The sequence below is a fragment of the Lipophrys pholis genome (genome assembly GCF_963383615.2).
Source record: "Lipophrys pholis genome assembly, chromosome: 11".
Classification (NCBI taxonomy): domain Eukaryota; kingdom Metazoa; phylum Chordata; class Actinopteri; order Blenniiformes; family Blenniidae; genus Lipophrys; species Lipophrys pholis.
Genome location: NC_137631.1, coordinates 21,910,441 through 21,931,246, shown reverse-complemented (window position 1 = coordinate 21,931,246; position 20,806 = coordinate 21,910,441). Strand labels below are relative to the sequence as shown.

Below are 20,806 nucleotides of genomic sequence, written 5' to 3'. Positions count from 1 at the left end.
AGTTCAACTCTAGATTTAAAAAGTTTTGGTGACACATATAACTTATATAATTTACGCAAACAAATAATTAGGAACTCGTCAAATTTGCATTTCTTTTCTGCAGTTTTCAAATGTTTAACGTATCTCTGTCGTTTATAGACTCAAATGGCAAAAAGACCCTAAAATTGATTACATTCGCAACCTCATTTCTTCTCAACTTCCTTCTTTAATTTCCTTTTTACTGTTCAAGTCACTGTATTTCAGGAGTTAAGATTTTAAAGACATGATTTTCAAGTTTTTGTTGTCATAAAAAACAAACAAAAAAAAAACTACAACTATTTTGCAAACAATTCTTCAGATTTGAGCAACTTTAACTGAGATTTCACAAACAGGAACTTTATTTATAGAAAACTGAAAATGTATGGCTTTTTGTCACAAAAAAATAATGTGTTGTGTATTAATAACTTAAGAAGTATTCAGTTTTTTTTAAAAGTAAAAAATAAAAAAAATGTCCTTTCCATGACATTTCAGGTTAATAACTGTATTTCAGGAGCGAAGCTGTCCATGGAAAAAAATACTATTATGATAAACGATTAAAAGTGTAATCTATATCAATCTTAAACTTTCATGAGCTGAGGAATCTGTAAATAAAGCAAATCAAAGATTCTGGTGGTTTGGTCACGTAAAAAAACAAACATGTTTTCTGGGTTGAAATGAAACTTTCTCAGAATGATTTTGCAAAGGAATCCTTACTTACAGCTGCAGCTTAAAGTTTATTGTGATCCAGGAGTAAATGCTGGATGGTGCCGGCGTTCAGAGCTTTTTACAGTTTTACAGTAAGTCTTCATGCTCATGGCAGGAGGCACCATCAGACAAACAGACTCCAGCTTATTGAGAAAATCTGCTGCCGTCCCTAAATCGACCTCCGGTCTCCGTCCTCACGTGGACTCGGGCAGGTCCGGTCAGTTCGAAGGAGGGAAGCGGGAGTTCTCTGTCCTCGGTCACCAGAGACGAGCCGCCTGAGGCGAGGCCTGAGGCGAGGCCGGACGCTCGGCGGGAGGAGGCGGCGCCGGTCACCACTTGTCGAGCGGTGGCGGGTCCTGCTTTGTGGCTCACAGCACGTGGCAGCAGTTGTACTGTGCCAGCGGCAGGATTTTGGGCTTGTTGTGAGCCGGGATGTTGAAGGCCAGAGCTTTCTCGCACAGAGGGAACTGAAAGAGTCTCTCACGTAGTTTGATGCTGTGCCGCTTCCCCTGCTCGGCTCTCGGGGCCGGCTCCTCCCGGACCCCCGGTGCATTGTGGGGCTGGGACCTCTCGCCGGACACCTCGTCTTTCCCGCTGTCTGTTCGCTCGTCCTGGTCAGTTTCAGTCCTTTGGTCCTCAGAGGCAGAGGAGGGAGGAGGCTCCGAGAGGACGTGAGCAGGAGGTTTGTTGGTGTTGTTGTTGGGCTCCGTCTCCTCCACTTCCTCCTCTTCCTCCTCTGTCACTTCCTGTGTGGCGGTGATCTCCATCTGCCCCTGGCAGCACGGGACCCCGATCCCGGGCAGGGAGGAGGGCAGGACCTCAGGAGGACTGAGCAGCTCGTCTCCACTACTGAGCGGCTGATCTGAAATCACACAGCCGGTGTCTCCTGTCATCTCCTCGGGTTCTTTCCAAGGAGGTAAATTGTCCTTGTCCTCCTCCTCCTCTTCCTCCTCCATCGCACCTCCAAACTTTTCCTCTCTCTCCTCTTCCCTGCACTCTTGAGTGTCACCTTCCTCCATCAAGCTTCCCTCCTCCTCCGTCATCTTTCCCAACTCTTCCCCCACCTCCTCTTCTTTCATGCACTCTTGTTTGTCAGCTCCTTCCTCCTCCTCCTCCTTCTCCTCCTCCTCCTCCTCTTCTTCCTCCTCCTCACAGATCTGCTGCAGTGCGGGGAGGTTCTTGGTTGCAGGTGGCTCTTCAGCTGGAGGTGGACGGAGGGTGATGCTCGGGCCGGGCTGCCACGGTGCAGGAGCAGCCTGCTGCGGCCTCACAGCCAGCAGATCTCCACACTCTGGTGCCCCCGAGCGGGGGGAACTGGGAGAGAGCGCCCCCGAGAGCCAGTGGGGCGGGGCCTCGGGGCTGAGGAGGGCGCTGTCCAGCCCCTGCAGCCACTCGTGAGCCTCGATCTCCTCCAGCGAGGCTCGGCGAGACGGATCCTTCTGCAGCATCCTGGAGATCAGACTGAAGAGGAAACACAACGTTGGATTGTTTTTCACAAAAAGACATGTTTCAATCTTTTATTGTTTTAAAAAATCAGCTGTTCTCTTTTAATATGGAACTTATGTTGGTACATTTTAATGTTTCTTTTTCTCCTTTTTAAATTGTGAAAGACTTTGAACTTTATTTCATGTATGAAAGGTGCAGAGACGTTTTTTTTTTTACGGTGCTGAGACTCCTTTCCTCTTCTGGCGCGCCTCAACTTTTATTTATGGACTTTATTCAAACATATTTTTAGTGTCAAATTTAATCAAGTGGCAGAATACCTCCCACTATGCTTTTTTTGTTTTGTTTTCCTTCCAATATGTTTGATAAACTTCCTCCACTGACACGTTGGTGGCTCATCTCTCCATTTAATCAATACATGCTGATCACAAGCAAATAAACTCCTACATGACACAACATCATTCTAGTGCCTAAAGCACACAAAGTCCCAGGGTGTTTTTATTGGTTAATAATCTGTACAACACAGAAACTGAAAGCACAATCTATGGACCTGAGGATGTAAATCAGGCCCGATGTGTCATGTTGTTTTAGTTTGGTGCTGATCAATAAATTAATAATCCATTTCATTTATAGTGTTCGCAGCTTCTTTGGCTGCATGTCCAGGAGGTTGTTCTGTCCTGCTCAGCGTCGTTTTCTGAGCTGATCCACCATCATGTGAGCGAGGGCCGAGTCATAAGAGGAGCGTTGGATCAGATGTTCCAGACTGAGGATCGCAGCGTAAACTCAGCTGAGACGAAAAGAGTTCAATTCTACGAACAAAGACGTTTATTCAGGGAGCAGAAAGAGGAAGAGAGGCTGTGGTGTCACATTAAATAAAGAAACGGTGTTTCTATTGGCAGGATGAAGAATTATGAGATAAGCTGTGTGTGTGTGTGTGTGTGTGTGTGTGTGTGTGTGTGTGTGTGTGTGTGTGTGTGTGTGTGTGTGTGTGTGTGTGTAAGGAACGGTTAATGGGAAGACGGAGAAAGTACAAATCTTATTTTGTTGTTTCTTTGTGTCTAACAGGACTGAAATAAGTCTCATAGGTTCATTACTCAGACTTTCGCTCATCACAGCGAAACAACTGCCGATATTTCAGATAACTTCACATTTTTATAAAGTATCTGACTGGTTCTAAAGCCTTCCAGCACCGCCAGGACGCTGAACTCCTCCACTGAAACAGACACTAATGAAATGAATTTACGGTCAGCAGCTACTTAAGAGCCATCACATCGACTCTACAGCAGAGAGACGAGCGCCTCCTTTAAATAAAACAAACAAAAAAATCTAATTAAAGACAATAAATCTAAAGTACAAAGAGAATAAAATTCCTTTGCATCTTAAAAATAACTTCCTGGTGCAGCTACGGGTCGACAGAAACCTTCACTTTGGATTTATGTGTGATTCAGCAGCAGATTCAGCAGAGAGACGTCCTGATTGGACCATGAGAGGACGTCCGTTAGGAGCAGATTTTAGTGGTTTTAATTGATTCAATTGCTGGAAATGGGTGATCTATAGCAACGATAGCAGTATAGCCTGTCTAGTTAACGATTCAGGTCAATTTAGCAATTTTGACACAGATATAAATAATTTTATTGGAATCATACAGAAATAATCTAGATATATATATTTCAAGTTTCAATGGTAGTCAACCTGTTGGGAAATGTTATTGAAATCATTGAGACGTGACTTTATAAGCCTTTAAACGACAGGATGATTTAATTATTCTGGTAGCAGGTCCCCGGGTGTGATCGTCTCCCTGTACTCACTCTCTGCAGCCGTCAGACACATGCTCGGGGACGGAGTAACGACAGTCCAGGATCATCACCAGGGTCTCACTGTCATTGGTTTCCTGGAAGGGAGGGACGCCGCACACCAGCATGTACAGGATCACCCCAAGAGACCATATATCTGGAACACACACAGACACACACACGAAAAAAACACTGTCACAAAATCATCCTTAAATAGCAAATCCTCTCAGGACCTAAAATAGCCTGCAGTCCTCCTGCTCCTCTGATCATACTCAGACTGATGTGATGGTTCAAATTAAGAGACTCAAAATCTGGTTCCATCCTGTATCTGCACACACAAAATTTCGAACAGGGTCAAGGGTGATTTTTATTGAATCTCAGTCCAGAAAATCTGTTTTCTCCTGCTTCATCTTCCAGCAGTATCAAAGGTCAGAGAGCCCTCCTGCTGGATCCCGGGTCAGGTTACATCAGGACGGTGATTCCTAAAGTGTGGCCCTTGGCCCCCTGGTGGGGCCTGAAGGTGGGCCGTGAGATGTCAATTACAATTAATTTTATAAATATTTTTTTCAATATTGCATTTTATCATTGAGTTTTTAAGTACTAAAACCAATAAGGAGATTAAAAGGCTAGAATTATACTTAATTTTCTTGAAGTTGGTTTCCTGTTGGTAGTTGTGACACCCAATGAACTTAAACTACAGCTTGTGTATGAGTGGGATAATATATACATTAGGCTTTGGTGTAATTTGAATCCTTTAGCTGACTACAGTGTAGTACCAAATGTGACAAGCTTGGTGGGAACACAGTAACGTCTTCCTCAATAAAACTTTGAGGGAAGCGTGTAGCAGATGGATGTCCTGTTTCAAAGTGTTAATGTGGAAAAGCCTGAGCCAGAGATGGCCGGGGTTAGTGCTCTTGACCCGTCTCTCTCTCTCACACACACACACACACACACACACACACACACACACACACACACACACACACACACACACACACACACACACACACACACACACACACACACACACACACACACACACACACACACACACACACACACACACACACACACACACACACACACACACACACACACACACACACACACACACACACACACACACACACACACACACACACACACACACACACACACACACACACACACACACACACACACACACACAGGTTTCCTCGTACTGACCGACAGCCCTGCTGACAGTGTGTTCTTTTACCATCCCCTCCCTTTCCTTCCCTTCTTGGACCTCCTCCCCTCCCTCCCTTGTTCTGGTGCAGTGTGAGGAGGCCCATACACACTTAGAACAGCCAGTTCACACAAACACAGACAAATGCAGGGTAGAGGGAGCTGAGGGCTCAAGGCCGTAACAAACACAGGGTTTGTTGCAGTGTTGTGCTATTCTGAGAAGGATCCTCCTCCTCTCTTTTCCATCTCTTCTTCTCTTTCTCCAAATTGCTGGAAATAGGAAACACAGCACAGAGTTCACCCAGACAGCAGAAATATCACAGATTGTGTATCTCCACCAATATAAATGCTGCCTCTGCAAATATCCCACGGGTTTCTTGTGAGTTGAAGGGTAGATCCAGTCGTCTGACCTTGCAGAGGAGCGCACGCTACCCACACCAACCGTATAGGCAGTTATAACTGAACAGTAGTTAATGATAAATTACTCTCCTTTCACATCATCTGGATCCTTTCTGTTTCACATCAAAGAAGAAACATTCACTTTTTTGTCGACTAATTAAAATTGTTTATAAAAACTAACTGACTCATGGAGAAAAAAGAAAATTCTCAGAAAACTGTTGAAATTTAACAACATTTATGGTCAAGTTAATCACATTTATGATGTTGTTTTTATGATTATTTTTAGGGCCACTAATGCAAGGCACTTTATTATCAGCTGCGGTTATTTCTGAAGAGCTATAAGAAAAATATATACCGTGTGTATATCAAGAGGCTTTTTAAGCCTTTAATCACAAGCTTAAAAAAACGACGGTGTTTTCAGAACACTAAGTCACACTTTTATGCGGCTGGTCATGCAACTTATAAGTGACTAACATATTAATAGATATACCGATACACACCATCTGGGAGCTGAATAAACTATTTTGAAACAGATCTTGCAGGATATTGACGTAACGATCAGTATTATCTTTTCAGTGAGATAAGAGTTTGAAACTAGCCCGAGTGCGGCCTGATAGCTCTGCTCGCAGCAGCTGTCATTCGGTGCAGGTTTGTATGCAGATGCGTTGTGCATTGCTCCAGTGGAGTGACTATATATGTTTTAATTTCTTGACACAGCTGATTAGCGTGTTGATGGTTAGCTTTGGGTTTCATTCGATAATAAAAAGTTTATGCACCGCTGCATGGTCACTGAACCTCAATATGAACTGGAACAGAAGGGATGATAACAGAAAAAAAATAAGAAATTAGATCCCATCAGCGGATTTCTTGCATAACGAGTGTAAAAAGATAAACGCAATGGGCAGAATTAAAGGGAAAGAACCGACCACAGATAAAAAAGCGCCTTTTCTTTGTGAGGCGCAGCAGCTGCTTGGCTGAAAGTGAATCAGATAACATGAGGACAGAGCAGCAACACATTCCTCACTTATGGCCTTTTTTTAGAAGAAATGTCAGACTCTAAAAACAGAAACAGTTCCTTGAAAAATGTTATGCAGGCTCTGATCTTGTCCCTCGACTTCTTAATGTCACTTTTTACACCTCTTCTCTGCCATTTCATACAATAAAAGTTAAATGATGTTTAATCATCGAGTCCTTAAACAGACTTATCCAAAACAAAACAGAACTGAAAATGCACATAATAGTGTGTAATCTATCAACCATATTTTAAGGTATTGATCACCAAATAACTGTAGAAGAGAGAGTAATAGAGTAAGTAAACAAAAAACCTCCAGATAGAAATAAACTACAAGTATAATCATAATATACAAAATAAAGTTGAGAATTTAAGAAACAGTATCAGGCCAGAACCACTTGTAGAAGTCGCTGGTATCAGAGAGCACTCTATGGTGCCACAATGTGACAATGACTTCCTGTATAATTCATGTTTTAATTTGCCTGTGCACCCTGCTGAAATGTTGGCAATGTATTATTTAAAGCACAAACCATGATGCTAATTTGTAAACGTGAGCACACTGCCATGCCAAACTGAGACAGCGAACGTGGAATACGTACACGCTGAATCAGAATACTTTTGAGGGCTTTGGGGACTTGGCGGGTTCAAACTGCTGAGTTTTAAATATAAATAAGATGTAATAATAATATCAATTAATAAAACTCAAGTCTTTTTATTTTTCTGTGATAGGAGTGAAATTATTATTATTTTAAACGATAAACACTTGATATTTTCCTTACTTTTTGACAAAGGCTGCCATTCTTTTATACCAGGCTGCCGTATTTGTTATTCACAGCGACAGAACAAGATCACACCTGCAGCACTGAAGACATATAAGAATTCAAAAAGCTCATTTTTAAAAGAAATGACAATAGAACAGTGCCGTTGATTCAGATCCTCCTCCATGCGGTCCCTAGTGTGATGAAACATTCAGCCAATGACCCACATCAGCCCCATGATGTTTCAGACAACAGTCCTCAGTTCTCATAATACAATGTACCCTCACGTGCACGCTCACGAGTACGCTCACGAGCACGCTGGACTCGATCTGGAGACCTGTTACGCAACTGGGAGTAGCAGCCAGTGAGTGCTGGGAATGTACTCTTCTCTGCTCACAGGGGAATATCACACATTCCCACCACACATTAGAGGCCTGCTGATAGTACAAACATCACGTCCCAATAAGCACACACACCCGCGCACGCACGCACACACACACACACACACACACACACACACACACACACACACACACACACACACACACACACACACACACACACACACACACACACACACACACACACACACACACACACACACACACACACACACACACACACACACACACACACACACACACACACACACACACACACACACACACACACACACACACACACGACTAAACATGCAAACCAGATGTAGATAGAGTGAAACTAATCTGGATTAAAACATTAAGAGACACAATAAAAGGATAACGAATGACTCTGACCCTGTTTAGAAGCTCCTTCCTTGGAAGTGCATATTTCAAGACAAAGTACGTCATAAAGGGTCGACATAACCGACTTCTTTCCAAAGGGTCCTCAAAGTTCACGCTCACTCACACACGACCCTCTTTCTTTGTTTTCTTTACCCACATTTGAAAACTAAAACCAGAGTATGATTATAAAATCCACTGCAAGCTTCATTCATGTCATCAGTCAGTGATTAATTCAGTATATCACCAATTACAGACCAATCATGAAGCCATACACCTCATGATGCTGACAAATCTCATTATTCTGATGTGATTATCCTCCAACGCTGCTGTAATGTTCCCGATAAGCCTGGAGAGCAGATGAGGATGATGTTATGTACATGTATGAAGCATGCCGGGCTGCGTTTCCCTTTAGGCAGCGTTTTAATGACTCTGTGTGGAGACTTCAACCTGACTCTGCATTACTTCTGCAAAAGTGATATAATTTAACGGATTTAGGGAGAATGTTTCTCTAAAGATGTTTTGTTTTTTTTAATTTTGCCTGCACATGCAACTTAAAAAAATACCACTCATTTAAAAGCCAGTTCCCTTTAGCAGTACTGATATCTAAAAGGATGTAATGAAAATTCAGGTCCATTGCTTCTCATTCATGGGGAATCGTGTTTAGATTTAGGTCATTCAAAGCAGATCCAGGCTCATTTTCTGACTTTCTTCTCTTGTTATATGTCTTTTCCTCTCAATGCATGTGATGTTATTGGCCACTACTCCAGAGAAACTCAAATTTTCAATCTGGTTTTATTTTGTTTCAGAAGAAAAAAAACTGGGAAATTTGACTAAAGATCACATTTAAAGGGATTTTAACATGTTTTCTTGAATATTTTTGTAATCTTCATGATGTATTTTTTTGAGAGGTGCGACTTATACTCGGGTGTGACTTATAGTCTGGAAAATACGGTAAGTACTTTCAGGAAGTTCAACTTGAATTTTATTTTGCAGTTTAAAAGTGCAGTACAATGTGTGTTGCAGAGTATTAAATGTGTTTAACTAGTAAGTATTTGCGGAACACAGGAAATCATTATTCTGCTGCCCACACCTTCCTAACATAAAGCAAATATTTCATGTTGCTGCGTTGTAGTCAAATGTTTGCACTGGCTACATAATAAAGTTTAGTGCCTCCAAACAATGCATGAAACAGTCAGCCTGCCACGGAGGAGGCGTTAAAGTGTTAAACAAACAAGCACAAACTTCAGATTGTCCACTTCCTGAGCGTAACGAGTCTCACATTATGCATCAGGACACACTGTGCCTGGACAGACTCATTTGTTCACTGTGTTGCGCAACATCCCCCCAAAATATGTTGTGTCTGTTTTGGGATTTTTTGTTGCTAAGAGAGATGCATTGTTCGGCTTGCGGTGATGGGCTGCTTCTGTGAAAGTCAGGGGGCTTTAAAAAAAAAAATTGAAGAAAAAAAGCGGTTGATATAAACAGTCCTGCGGCCTTCAGGTTGATACAAAAAACACTGACAGAGAGGTTTTGTCTGGAAAACAGTCGGAGGTTATACTGCTGATCTAAAATGGGATGTTTATAGGGGCCTTTCCATGTGGTTCAATCACCCTCAGTGGTGTTTGGTTGCAGAAGAGGAGGAGGCATAAAAAGCCATTAATCACAACAAACAGCAAATCAATGATCTGTCACGGATTTATTTTGGACTGAATGTCCTCTGCATCAAAGACACACCTCAAAAGGATGTAAAAAATTGTGCCAACTTTAGCTGGCATCAGGACTTTAATCCATGTCCCAAAAACTGATGCTTCGGCATTAAAAAAGGATGTTTCAGACTACGCGTTAGCACTGACAACCTGCTGATTTTCGGGGGACTGTGCCGATAAGCACCAGTGATCATTTTCTGTGCTTCAACAGTAATCCTGACAAATACATTTTTTTGTATAACGTGCCCAACTGTGGATAATGTGTCTCATTTGGATAAGCACATATAGATCCTGCTGTCATCTGATGCTGCAGATAACCAACTATCAATCATCATTGTGCTGATCATGATGCGTTTTTCCAGCAGCTCAATACACCATCTTGTGGTGCAAACTTGTACTGCAAGACAAACAGGCTAGCGTGAGTTAAATATTGACATATTGCACCTTTAAAATACAAAAAATTACATCAAAATTTTAAATTACCTGTATGTCATTTAAAGTATTGGATACAAAAAACAGCAATTGTTTTTAACCTAAATTAATTTTTCATCATTACAATACTTTTAAACCACCAGAAATTATCTTAAAGACCATTATAATAATTTTCCTGATAAATATTTATATTGCAAACAAATACACCCATAAACAATGCTATTCACACCTCATGTGTGAATTTCATCACGTCGCTGAAGTTGTGAGAGGCTGAAACTAATCTGTCAAATGCAGAAGTTCCTCCTGCACACAACATACACCACCCATCGAGCTTCCTTTCCACTTATCTGTGACTTTTTTTTTTTTTGATAATTTATTGCCAAACATGCAAAGCTCATTCGCACGACCTGATAAACCTTTTTATTTAGGGTTTCAATTATTTATGACAAGCCTCTTCTGTTCAGTGAACACTTCTTACCTAACAACGACAGTATAAATATTTGGAATTGAAATAACAGCATGTGAGACGGCAGAGGCGTCTTCAGATTAAGAAACAGGACATGTCATGTAGGAAGTAAAGTTAATGAGCAAGGACGCAATTTAAATAATGTAAAGAGCACAATACGATGCTTTTTGTTAAACTGCATGGGTGCAGCGATGGGAATATTTCAATTCGTAGTTTAATATGTAGTTTTAGTGAATGGTGGATAATCTGCATGCAAATTACAGAAAATAAGTTGAGTGTAAACATAGGCATTAGCACAGGTTTAAGTAGAGATTCAAGTATTAGCATAAGCAAAAGTAATTGTGAACCTAATAGATAGATGCCTATCCAAAAATGAGCTTACATCAAAACATACAATATACACTGGACATACAAAGACAAAAAGCTGTGATAATCCAATAAAAGCAATAATGTATACTATAAAAAACAAAACATGGAATATCTATAACAATAGGCAAATATATAAGTATGAGCATAGATATAAGCAGAAATCTCACCATAAGTATACATATCAGTGTCTATATTATATTTAGGTAATCCAAGTAAATAATAAATTGATATGATGTCCTGCTCTGAATAAGCATACGTAGAACCTGCAGATATAAAAGTATAAGCCTTATTATAAGCAAAAGTATATTTATAGGCATAGGCATATTTCTAAGTAGAAGAGTTGTCTGACGCTGCAGAAATTTAATAAACTCGAAGAACTTAAACTTCAGGCAAAGCTTTAATAGAATATTTGTGTATAAAAAAATGGCAAATTCCATTTATGTTGATACAAGAAAACAAGAAACAAGAAGACACAATGTGCTATGAACAGTCTCTGGCACAGTCACATTGAAAAAGCACACCCTGACACATCCAGTGCAGAAACTAGACAGAATAATCATGTTGGACTGAAATGAGCAAAGATACTTTGAACTGTACAAAAGACCCTTAAAGTCAGAATTCTGTGCACAAATGCTCACACAAAGCAACAAGCAGACATTATGTAACTCCAGGCAGTGTTTATATTTTTTTCGAAAGCCAAGAGGCCCCGCAGTCATTCCTGTCTTTTCTCCGCATCATATGATGATAATCAAACACACAAACCCACACACATCGCAAACCCTAACCAAACACACCCATTAGAGGAACCATGGTGAACTGAACGGACGTCGCCCGTTTGTATGAAACATAATTATCAACGAGACCCGTAGAGCTCTGTGTGTGTGTGTGTGTGTGTGTGTGTGTGTGTGTGTGTGTGTGTGTGTGTGTGTGTGTGCAGAGACGGGTTTATGAGTCACCTTACTAAGCTGAGATCACTAAGGGACATCTCTTCTCTTCCTCTGTGCAAGCACGGGATTACCACACACACCAACACACACAAACATATGTATGTATTTATAGAGATATGAGAGTGTGTGTGTGTGTGTGTGTGTGTGTGTGTGTGTGTGTGTGTGTGTGTGTGTGTGTGTGTGTGTGTGTGTGTGTGTGTGTGTGTGTGTGTGTGTGTGTGTGTGTGTGTGTGTGTGTGTGTGTGTGTGTGTGTGTGTGTGGTGGAAGTGTACATTTCTATCAAACCGGTGACATAATCATGATGGGTGCAAACAGAAAAGTGCACTTCGGCTTCATTGGAGCAGAAAGCAGTCTTAAAGGACGTGATGATAAATGTATTTAAATGGACGCCCTTCGTGTGGACGCTTTCAGAAACAGGAACAAGCACGAGAATAAAGGGAACTTATGTCATGCTGAAGTTATGGATGCATGTGAGCAATGTTTCTTCATCACCACCCCTCTTTTTTGCAAACCAACAAACTATTATAAATCCACAACATGGCAAAAGCATCTTCTTCTTATACTCTCCATCTCCTGGACCCTTCTTCCTCACAACAACCAGCATGCAATCATGTCTCCTGAATACATTACTAAAACCATCTTACATCCCCAACAAACTGTCCAACATGTTTCTCTAATAAAGAAACACTGTTACTCTTTAAACTACACCTTGAGTCAACGTTTCCTCTGGTTGTACTGGTCCCTGATATGGACCGTCCATGCATTCATCCATGCAGCTTCTGTAACTGTTATCATAGGACTGTTTTGTCCATGTTCGGCTCGTAAGGAGCAGAAGTCTCTCATAGCATGGTCCAAAAGAAGAGGTCACCAGTACCTGCACAAGGCTAACTATCACAGAGTTTATCAATCATTTATGGAAAAAAAAAAACATATGGCGATAATTGACTAATTAACATTTTGTATGTCAGTAGGAGGATGGACGACTTGGAGAAAACTCAGAATTGCAGGAAAACATAAAAACTTCAAAAGGCAGACTGTGAGGCAACGGCACCACTGTTCCCAAGACCAATAATAGACGACACATTTAATTCTATAGATTTCAGTGGAAGACAGTTCAGAAACATTAGAAAAATGTACTTTCAAAGTAAGATAATTTGTCCAATTCATATATAATTCCTGTTTATTATCACAATGATGACGTTTTACTTTATCAAACCCTCAAGACAGAAGCAGCAATTCATCAGTTTGCCCCATCAACAGGGCTGATGCTGGTTATGAGGATGTGTCACAAGCTGTTTGCTTATTCAGAATTTGTTTGGAAGCAAAAGAAAATTAATCCTTCAGGGTTCTCGGTCTATTTGATCAGTGCATACCAGAGTTCAAATGGTTTGTAGTGTAAAACACCAGACCAGACAAACCAAACTGTTTCATAATATCCATATACCTGAAGAATAGGCCCAGGGAGGAAATGTAAAACTCCCAAGCTCTGATTCAAAACAATAAGAAGTGAGAGGGCTTTCCACTTCAGTAATATGCTGCCTGGGCTGACACAATTACAAAGCAGTTTAAAAAGCAACAATTTAATCTTTCCTAACTAAAGCTGCACAATATTCGATAAACACGCAATATTTATTAAAGATTTTGTGCCCTTTCTCCTCTTGGACCCAATTCTAACCACATGCAGACCGGACTGTGTTTGTTTTGCTTCTTTAACCTCATGAGCATCTGCAGTTTCCAGCCAGAGCATTTCAGTTCACTTTGCTATTTCTAGTAATATTTATATCAGATTTTTGTCCCATTGCTGCCGGGTTTGAAGCAAAGTTGAAATAATTATGTGAAATAAAATCTGTGGAACACAATCATGCTTAGTATTGTTTTATCAGATTGGTCAAATGTGTGAACATCGGTGCACAATGCATGGCAGCATAATTCAGCCCAGTTCCATCAGTCTTTTGTAATTTGTAAATTGCAAATGCTGATATACCGATGCATTTGTGCAGCACTAACCCTAAATAAAATCTGAGAGAAATCAAACCGGGGTCCTGCAGCGAGGTGAGGACATCACTGTTAGAACACAGAAAGTTTTATTTGGACCAAACGAGTGACAGTCGGTTTGACCCATTTGCCACTCGTGCTTGCTTACATAAATAAAAGAAATGTAAATAACTTCAACAACAGCGAGCCCTAATTGCAGTCGGATGTATTTGTATTCAGTGCGACTGCTTCTGTATAGTGACTGGAATAAACAATACCCAGACCCTGCCAAAATCCAGCTTAGCAGATAAGACCACCGACCTCCCTGAAGCGGTCAAGCTGTGCCCCCCCTCGAGGGGGACTCATACGACCAAATCCCTCAGTTCCCCGTCTGTTTCTACCCGTCAAATCCCACAATCCATCTATATTCCTCTCCTCTACCATCACACGGGTCCTGGAAGTACAGACCAGGCTTTATTTGTACAGTTACGCATGACACTTTCTCTTTCTGCTGCATGTCGTCGTCTCACGAACCACAAGAGCTGGCAGTGCAGTGAGCGGGCACAGTGGAGAAAGCTGCAGTGGTCAGATCCACTGCAGAACGTGCCCACCGGGCTCACGTCTGGCTGGCTTGCTTAGACTGACCCAAATACACACACTAATCCTCAACGGGCAAAAACAAACTCTCTCACACACACACACACACACACACACACACACACACACACACACACACACACACACACACACACACACACACACACACACACACACACACACACACACACACACACACACACACACACACACACACACACACACACACACACACACACACACACACACACACACACACACACACACACACACACACACACACACACACACACACACACAGATCCATACATAGACACAACTGAATCGTAACATGGCAGAGAGCCGGGTCAAGGGGACAGACGTAGCCACGGCAACACGTATGAAGGGAAAGTGATGAGCACGCCGTGACATCACTGCCTCTGAGCTGAATTCAGCACGCAGCACGGCGTGTTCACCGTTTGTAAAAGCGGTGCCAAAAAAACAATCAGGGTAATTTACTTTCAAAGCCTTGTCTCATATTTTGGAACAGAACACCTTCTTCTCATCTGTTCTGCTGACTAAACAACACCATCACAAGCTGCAGCTGTTAACCGACTTTCAGGTTAGACTACATCGTCAGCTCTTCTATCTGAGGTGGGCGGGTCCACAGACAGCCCAGGTTAGTCTCAGGTGGGCGGGACCAGCAACAAGATAGCTTAATAACTCGTGAGTTACAATACCTCTTTGTTGATTTCAGTGCAAACAAACCTAAAACACGTTCCTAAAATGTTTTATTATGTATTAAGAACTCACCGGGATGACATCAGGTGAACATTTGATGAGCAATAACCTCGTCTAGTATCATGATAACAATGTGATTATGATCAATACGAGCAGCAGTTTATTTGTTTGTCCTTCTAGAAACTAATGCCCTTTGTCTTGTTCCTAATTTACAGAAAAAAGGAAGTTAAGGAAGTTATTGGAAGACAATGAGACTGAATACACTGTGCTGGAAAGCAAGATGTTAACCTGCAGAGCGAAAAGCCTCGTGCTTCACCAGCTTTTAATGCTTCAAAGGGCTTCTGATGCACATCATATGTTCAGGAACCATCTTATAGATTCAAATTCTACTTTAATTATAAATCTGATTACAGCTTAGTGACATTTTTCCTTTGGCAAACTTTAGTCGACAGGATAATTTGTATCGAGGATCATGAATAAGAAGACCTCACGTGAGACTGATTTCTGTGAGTGAAATAATTTAATTTAATCAATTCAGCAGATTTTAGCTATTTTTCTCTCTAAAAAATGCTTAAAATGACAAAAATATTGCGTGTCACCACTGGCCATGGTTGAAGATAATCCATCAGTTGGAAACACATTTTGGCTTTAAGTTTCTTTTTATTAGAAGTTGAATGTTCGTGATCTTTTCTCAGTCTAATAAATTTTTTAAACTATGTTATGTGTCAATGAGTCGTCAGTAATTCCTGATGAAAATCATTCAAATGTTTTGATTCAACACACTTTTGTAAAGCCAGTATTAAGTTTTTGATCATTTGTTTGAAATAGACTGAAAATGTGCAGAAGAATTATGATTTTGCAATTTGATGCCTCTAAAAAAATGTTTCTCATGATTGCCATGATTTAGTGTTGTTCCAACTGCAACTCTAGACTTTTCCCTGGTGTTACATAAAAGCACCCACCAAAAAACAAAACTGTCTGGTACTGCAGAGGAAAAGCAAAGTGATGTAACGTGAGTAAGTGCATCCTACCGTCCCACTGTGATGGTTGTTTTTCGATCCTATGCAGGGACCCTGACCCTCGCATTAGGAAGCAACACTTTAAACCACCCTGCAGGGAAAACATTTGTTTTTACGTTGCTCACCCACAGCCGGAGCGTCGTACTCCTCTCCCAGCAGAATCTCCGGGGCAGAATACGCCAGCGACCCACAGCTGGTGGCCAACATCGTCCCGGGCTGGAACAAGTTGCTGAACCCAAAGTCCGTCAGCTTCACCGCTCCCTGCTGCGGGAAGAACACTACATTCTCGGGCTTCAAGTCCCGGTGCACCACGTGGAGCCGGTGGCAGTACGCCACCGCGCGCACGATCTGGGTGAAGTGGCGCTTGGCGGTCCCCTCGGCCACGCCGCCCTCGTGGCGGAGGATGTAGTCGTAGAGGTCACCCCCTTCGGCCAGCTCCATGACAAGGTAGAGGGTGGTGGGCGTGTCGATGACCTCGTACAGACGGACCACGTTGGGGTGTTGCACCAGCCTCATGCACCTAAATATAATCAGAAACAAGATTAATCCAAAAAAACTTTACTCGTGAGGAGTCAACAACAATGAATGTCTTGCTGTGTAAAAAACATTCCATACCTTACTTCTTGTAACAAGTGGCTTGTCGCCATTACATCAAGTTTGGTCTTGTCAATCATCTTGACAGCCACCAGCTGCCCAGTGTTGACCTGACGGGCCAGTTTGACCACCGCATAGTGGCCCCGGCCAAGTGTCCGACCCAGGTGGTACAGTCCAGTGAGGTCAGAGCGACCCGGGCTGCTCCTGGGCTCCACGTGTCCATCCGGGGCAGAGGTGGTATCTCCAGAGGAGTCCATGTTTGAGAGAATGAGGTGGAGCGTAGAGGAGGGGGCAGAGCAGTCGACGGGAAATAGCTACGAGAAGGAAGGTGTCAAGGACCGGGGGGGGGGAAGAGGAGGGGGGGGGGGAGGTATGAGGGGCAGTCAAGGTCCTCAGTGCTGGAGAGCAGCCTGGCAGGACAAAGAGAAGACAACACGATGAAAGGGAATGGCAGCGCTGATCATTTTGGCCTTTGGCCTGAAGTTCGACGGGTTTCAGAGGTCAGCTGCTGCATCATGGCTCCAGGCAGTGGGACACAAACAGGCTGATATTACACCCCGATCGGACAAAGAAGACAGAACATGTTTGGATTCAATTTTGGGAGCAGATCATAATGAATTATGGCACGACGACAGCGGGATAGGGTGAAATATTCTTCTATCGTCTGTGCTGTTGAATAGGAGCGTTTGGCTCTATCTCAAATAACAGCATCTTGCACAAATGGCACACAGGATCAATACGGTAACACGAAACCATAATGTATGTCAGTGTGCGTGTGCACGTGGAGAGTGTGTTTGTGTGTCATTAGTTTGGTTGAGAGGGTCAGCGCTGTGGCATTAGATCTGATGATGTCACCCTCAAAGGTTCCCCCGGGGTAATAAGTTCTGCTACCATCATCATCTTCATTACCACCATCGTCATCATCACTACCACCACTACCACTACCTGTTTATTCCATGTGTTTATTCAACAATAATACACATACACACATATATGCCTTTTTCCAGCATAATTTTTTGGGGGGAGGGGAAATCATGATAGAAATAAAGAATTTAAATGTATTTTATTTAAAAAAAACAACAACAACATTTTAGAATCCTCCCACACTTTGAAAACATTTAGCCTCGATCATAGAAAGTGTTATACAGTGTCAGAGTATGTTTAAGAATATTTGGCAAGCGGTTGTACTTGTTTTATATTTGTCTCTTTACAGTCATTTGGTGACCTTTTGTGCTCTTTATTACTTTCTTTGCTTTTGGTACACCCCCAGACACATTCCCTCAGAGTTGCCTTCCACACTTCCACCCTAACAGAATTAGACACTGCGTCAGGTGTTTGGGGTTGAACCTATTTCTTCTCTTTGTGGTTGTTTCTGCAACTCCTGTGACTGCAATTGGAGGTTTTATTTTTTTCACCTTTTATGTTGTGATAGATGTTTGGTGTCTGTTCAGTTTCTCTTTCTAAATCTTTCATATCTTTTATGGCCAATGTGTGACTTCACAGGAGCAGTTCAGAACTTCAGACTGCTTCTATCAATTGTTTACACCAATTTTAACCACCATCTTGATGTGTCTTCAACCTTTTAGGTTGTTTTGTCTTTCTTATTGTTTCCTGTTTAACATCTCTGTGTCTTGTGTCTTTTCACTATTGTAGTTTTTACTCTTCACAGTACCAGAAATCTGGTAACCGTGTGTGTAGTAGTTTACCACCTCTTTGTGATCATTTTTGCAAGTGTTTCTGTGACATTTGAGCAATTTCTTTTCACTTTTTTTAAATAATGTTTTTCCTCATCTTCTGTATATTTATTGTATTTAGTAGCTCTCTGAAAATGTCCATGCATATCTATTTTATCATTGTGTGCGTCTCAGCAGAAGTTTATCATCGATATGTGGTTATGTTTGCATGGTTGCATCTTTGTTGTTGGTGTACATTTTCTTTGCGGTATTTTGCATATTTTGTGGTTGTTTTGCAGCAAGTTGCAGTTGTCATAAGGTATTTGGCGATTTTAGAGGATTTTAAAGACTGGAGTTCTTTTTGATCACTTTCGCACCTTTATTATTCTGCTAATTGTGATTTCCATGAAAAATGTTGCTCATGCACAGACCCTGTCTGCTGCTTTGATACGTGCATCATCGGAATATTTCCATCCCTTTCATAACCTGCACAGTCAACACTTCACAAATAGCATCATCATCGTCTTCATCACTTATTTAGTGCAGCATCACTATCGCAAACAAGCTCTGTCCAGCATGTTTAAACTCCCTCTCACAGCTTCAGTGGGCCAAGTGGGCAGAAGCAGGCCTCTCTGTGTTAAACATGTACTAAAATCCTCTTTCTGCAGAGTTTTGTCGGATCTAAGACGCTGCAGAGTCTCGCCTGGGGGACGGAGGCTGCTTCACTTGTGTTGCGGCCAGCTGTTCTCTCCACTTGGCCTCAACTGCAGTCCGGACTTGGCACATACGCATGTAGTCCTCCTGCTGGCTGCCGCTCGACGCCTCCGAACAGCCGCTACCAGCAGCGGTGACCGGCTGCAAGGCTCCGCGGGACCATAACAGACACACACGCGCACCGACACGGCCGCCGCGGCGCTGCTAACTTACCATTGTTGTGAACATTATCCCGGCTCAGGCGGCCGCTCGCTCGGTGTCCAGGCTTCAGACGCTGTGCTGGACGGCACCGTGTCGCTGTCTTTCGCGGAGCTCCATGTTGTCGGTTACGGGGGAGCGGAGCGGAGTGGACGGACGCACTTTCCTCCGAGCGGAGCCCTCCTCCTCCTCCTCCTCCTCCTCCTCCTCCTCCTGGAGCCGCGTGTGCGCGCGCGCGTGTGTGCCACAGCGAACCGAACGTTCAAAGTGTGCGCGCGCACACCCAAGCGCGTGAGCGTGCAGCTTCCTCGTGACGTCAGTACATTCCAAAACCAGCTCGCGAGCAGCGGCCGCGAGCCCAGCTCCTTACGCAGTGGCGGGAAAAAAAAAAAAGTGAATGAAATTATATAACTGACTCATGTGTGTTTTTAACAGCAACAATGAGCCTCAACACAGCGTGTCATGAGACTTTGAGCCGCTGGACACAAAGGCCCCTCACACTGTGCCTACTGAAATGAAGAAAACAATTAATGTATTTAAGTGAATTGTTTAAGTTTTCCAAGAAATTGAATCAAGTGAATTAGACTGGGATTCATGTTTTGGACGGAGGGTTTCTAAGGCCAATAGGTGTGTGAAGTCAGGTTGTATCACTTACCATCAAATTGTGTGTATTTGTAGCTTTTTCCTCCACTGGCTTTATGATATTTGTCTCTTAACCACAATGTCTATCTATCTATCTATCTATCTATCTATCTATCTATCTATCTATCTATCTATCTATCTATCTATCTATCTATCTATCTATCTATCTATCTATCTATCTATCTATCTATCTATCTATCTATCTATCTATCTATCCATCCATCCATCCATCCATCCATCCATCCATCCATCTAATCATCTATCTATCTATCCATCTATCATCTATCTATCCATCTATCAATCTATCTATCTATCTATCTATCTATCTATCTATCTATCTATCTATCTATCTATCTATCTATCTATCTATCTATCTATCTATCTATCTATCTATCTATCTATCTATCTATCCATCCATCCATCCATCCATCCATCCATCCATCCATCCAATCGTCTATCTATCTATCCATCTATCATCTATCATCTATCTATCCATCTATCTATCTATCTATCTATCTATCTATCTATCTATCTATCTATCTATCTATCTATCTATCTATCTATCTATCTATCTATCTATCTATCCATCCATCCATCCATCCATCCATCCATCCATCCATCCATCCATCCATCCATCCATCCATCCATCCATCCAT

At 42.2% G+C, this 20,806-nt stretch overlaps 1 protein-coding gene across 1 annotated transcript; it reads right to left on the bottom strand.

Annotated features, from left to right (window-relative positions):
- Positions 1–219: 219 nt before the first annotated feature.
- snrkb (SNF related kinase b) lies at positions 220–19,700 on the bottom strand. Its single transcript, XM_080474647.1, has 5 exons — positions 19,524–19,700; positions 16,945–17,333; positions 16,455–16,849; positions 3,975–4,116; positions 220–2,184 (listed from the first exon to the last, which is right to left on the bottom strand). Exons 2-5 carry the CDS (start codon positions 17,178–17,180, stop codon positions 1,092–1,094), a joined length of 1,866 nt encoding a protein of 621 aa, XP_080330773.1. The 5' UTR covers positions 17,181–17,333; positions 19,524–19,700; the 3' UTR covers positions 220–1,091.
- Between the last annotated feature and the right edge of the window lie 1,106 nt (positions 19,701–20,806).

Coding starts and splice junctions, on each gene's coding strand:
- snrkb (XM_080474647.1), bottom strand. CDS start 17,180: ATGGACTCCTCTGGAGATACCACCTCTGCCCCGGATGGACACGTGGAG. Junction 16,850..16,944: donor CACTTGTTACAAGAAGTAAG/GTATGGAATGTT, acceptor GATTATATTTAG/GTGCATGAGGCTGGTGCAAC. Junction 4,117..16,454: donor GTACGACGCTCCGGCTGTGG/GTGAGCAACGTA, acceptor TGTGTGTTCCAG/ATATATGGTCTCTTGGGGTG.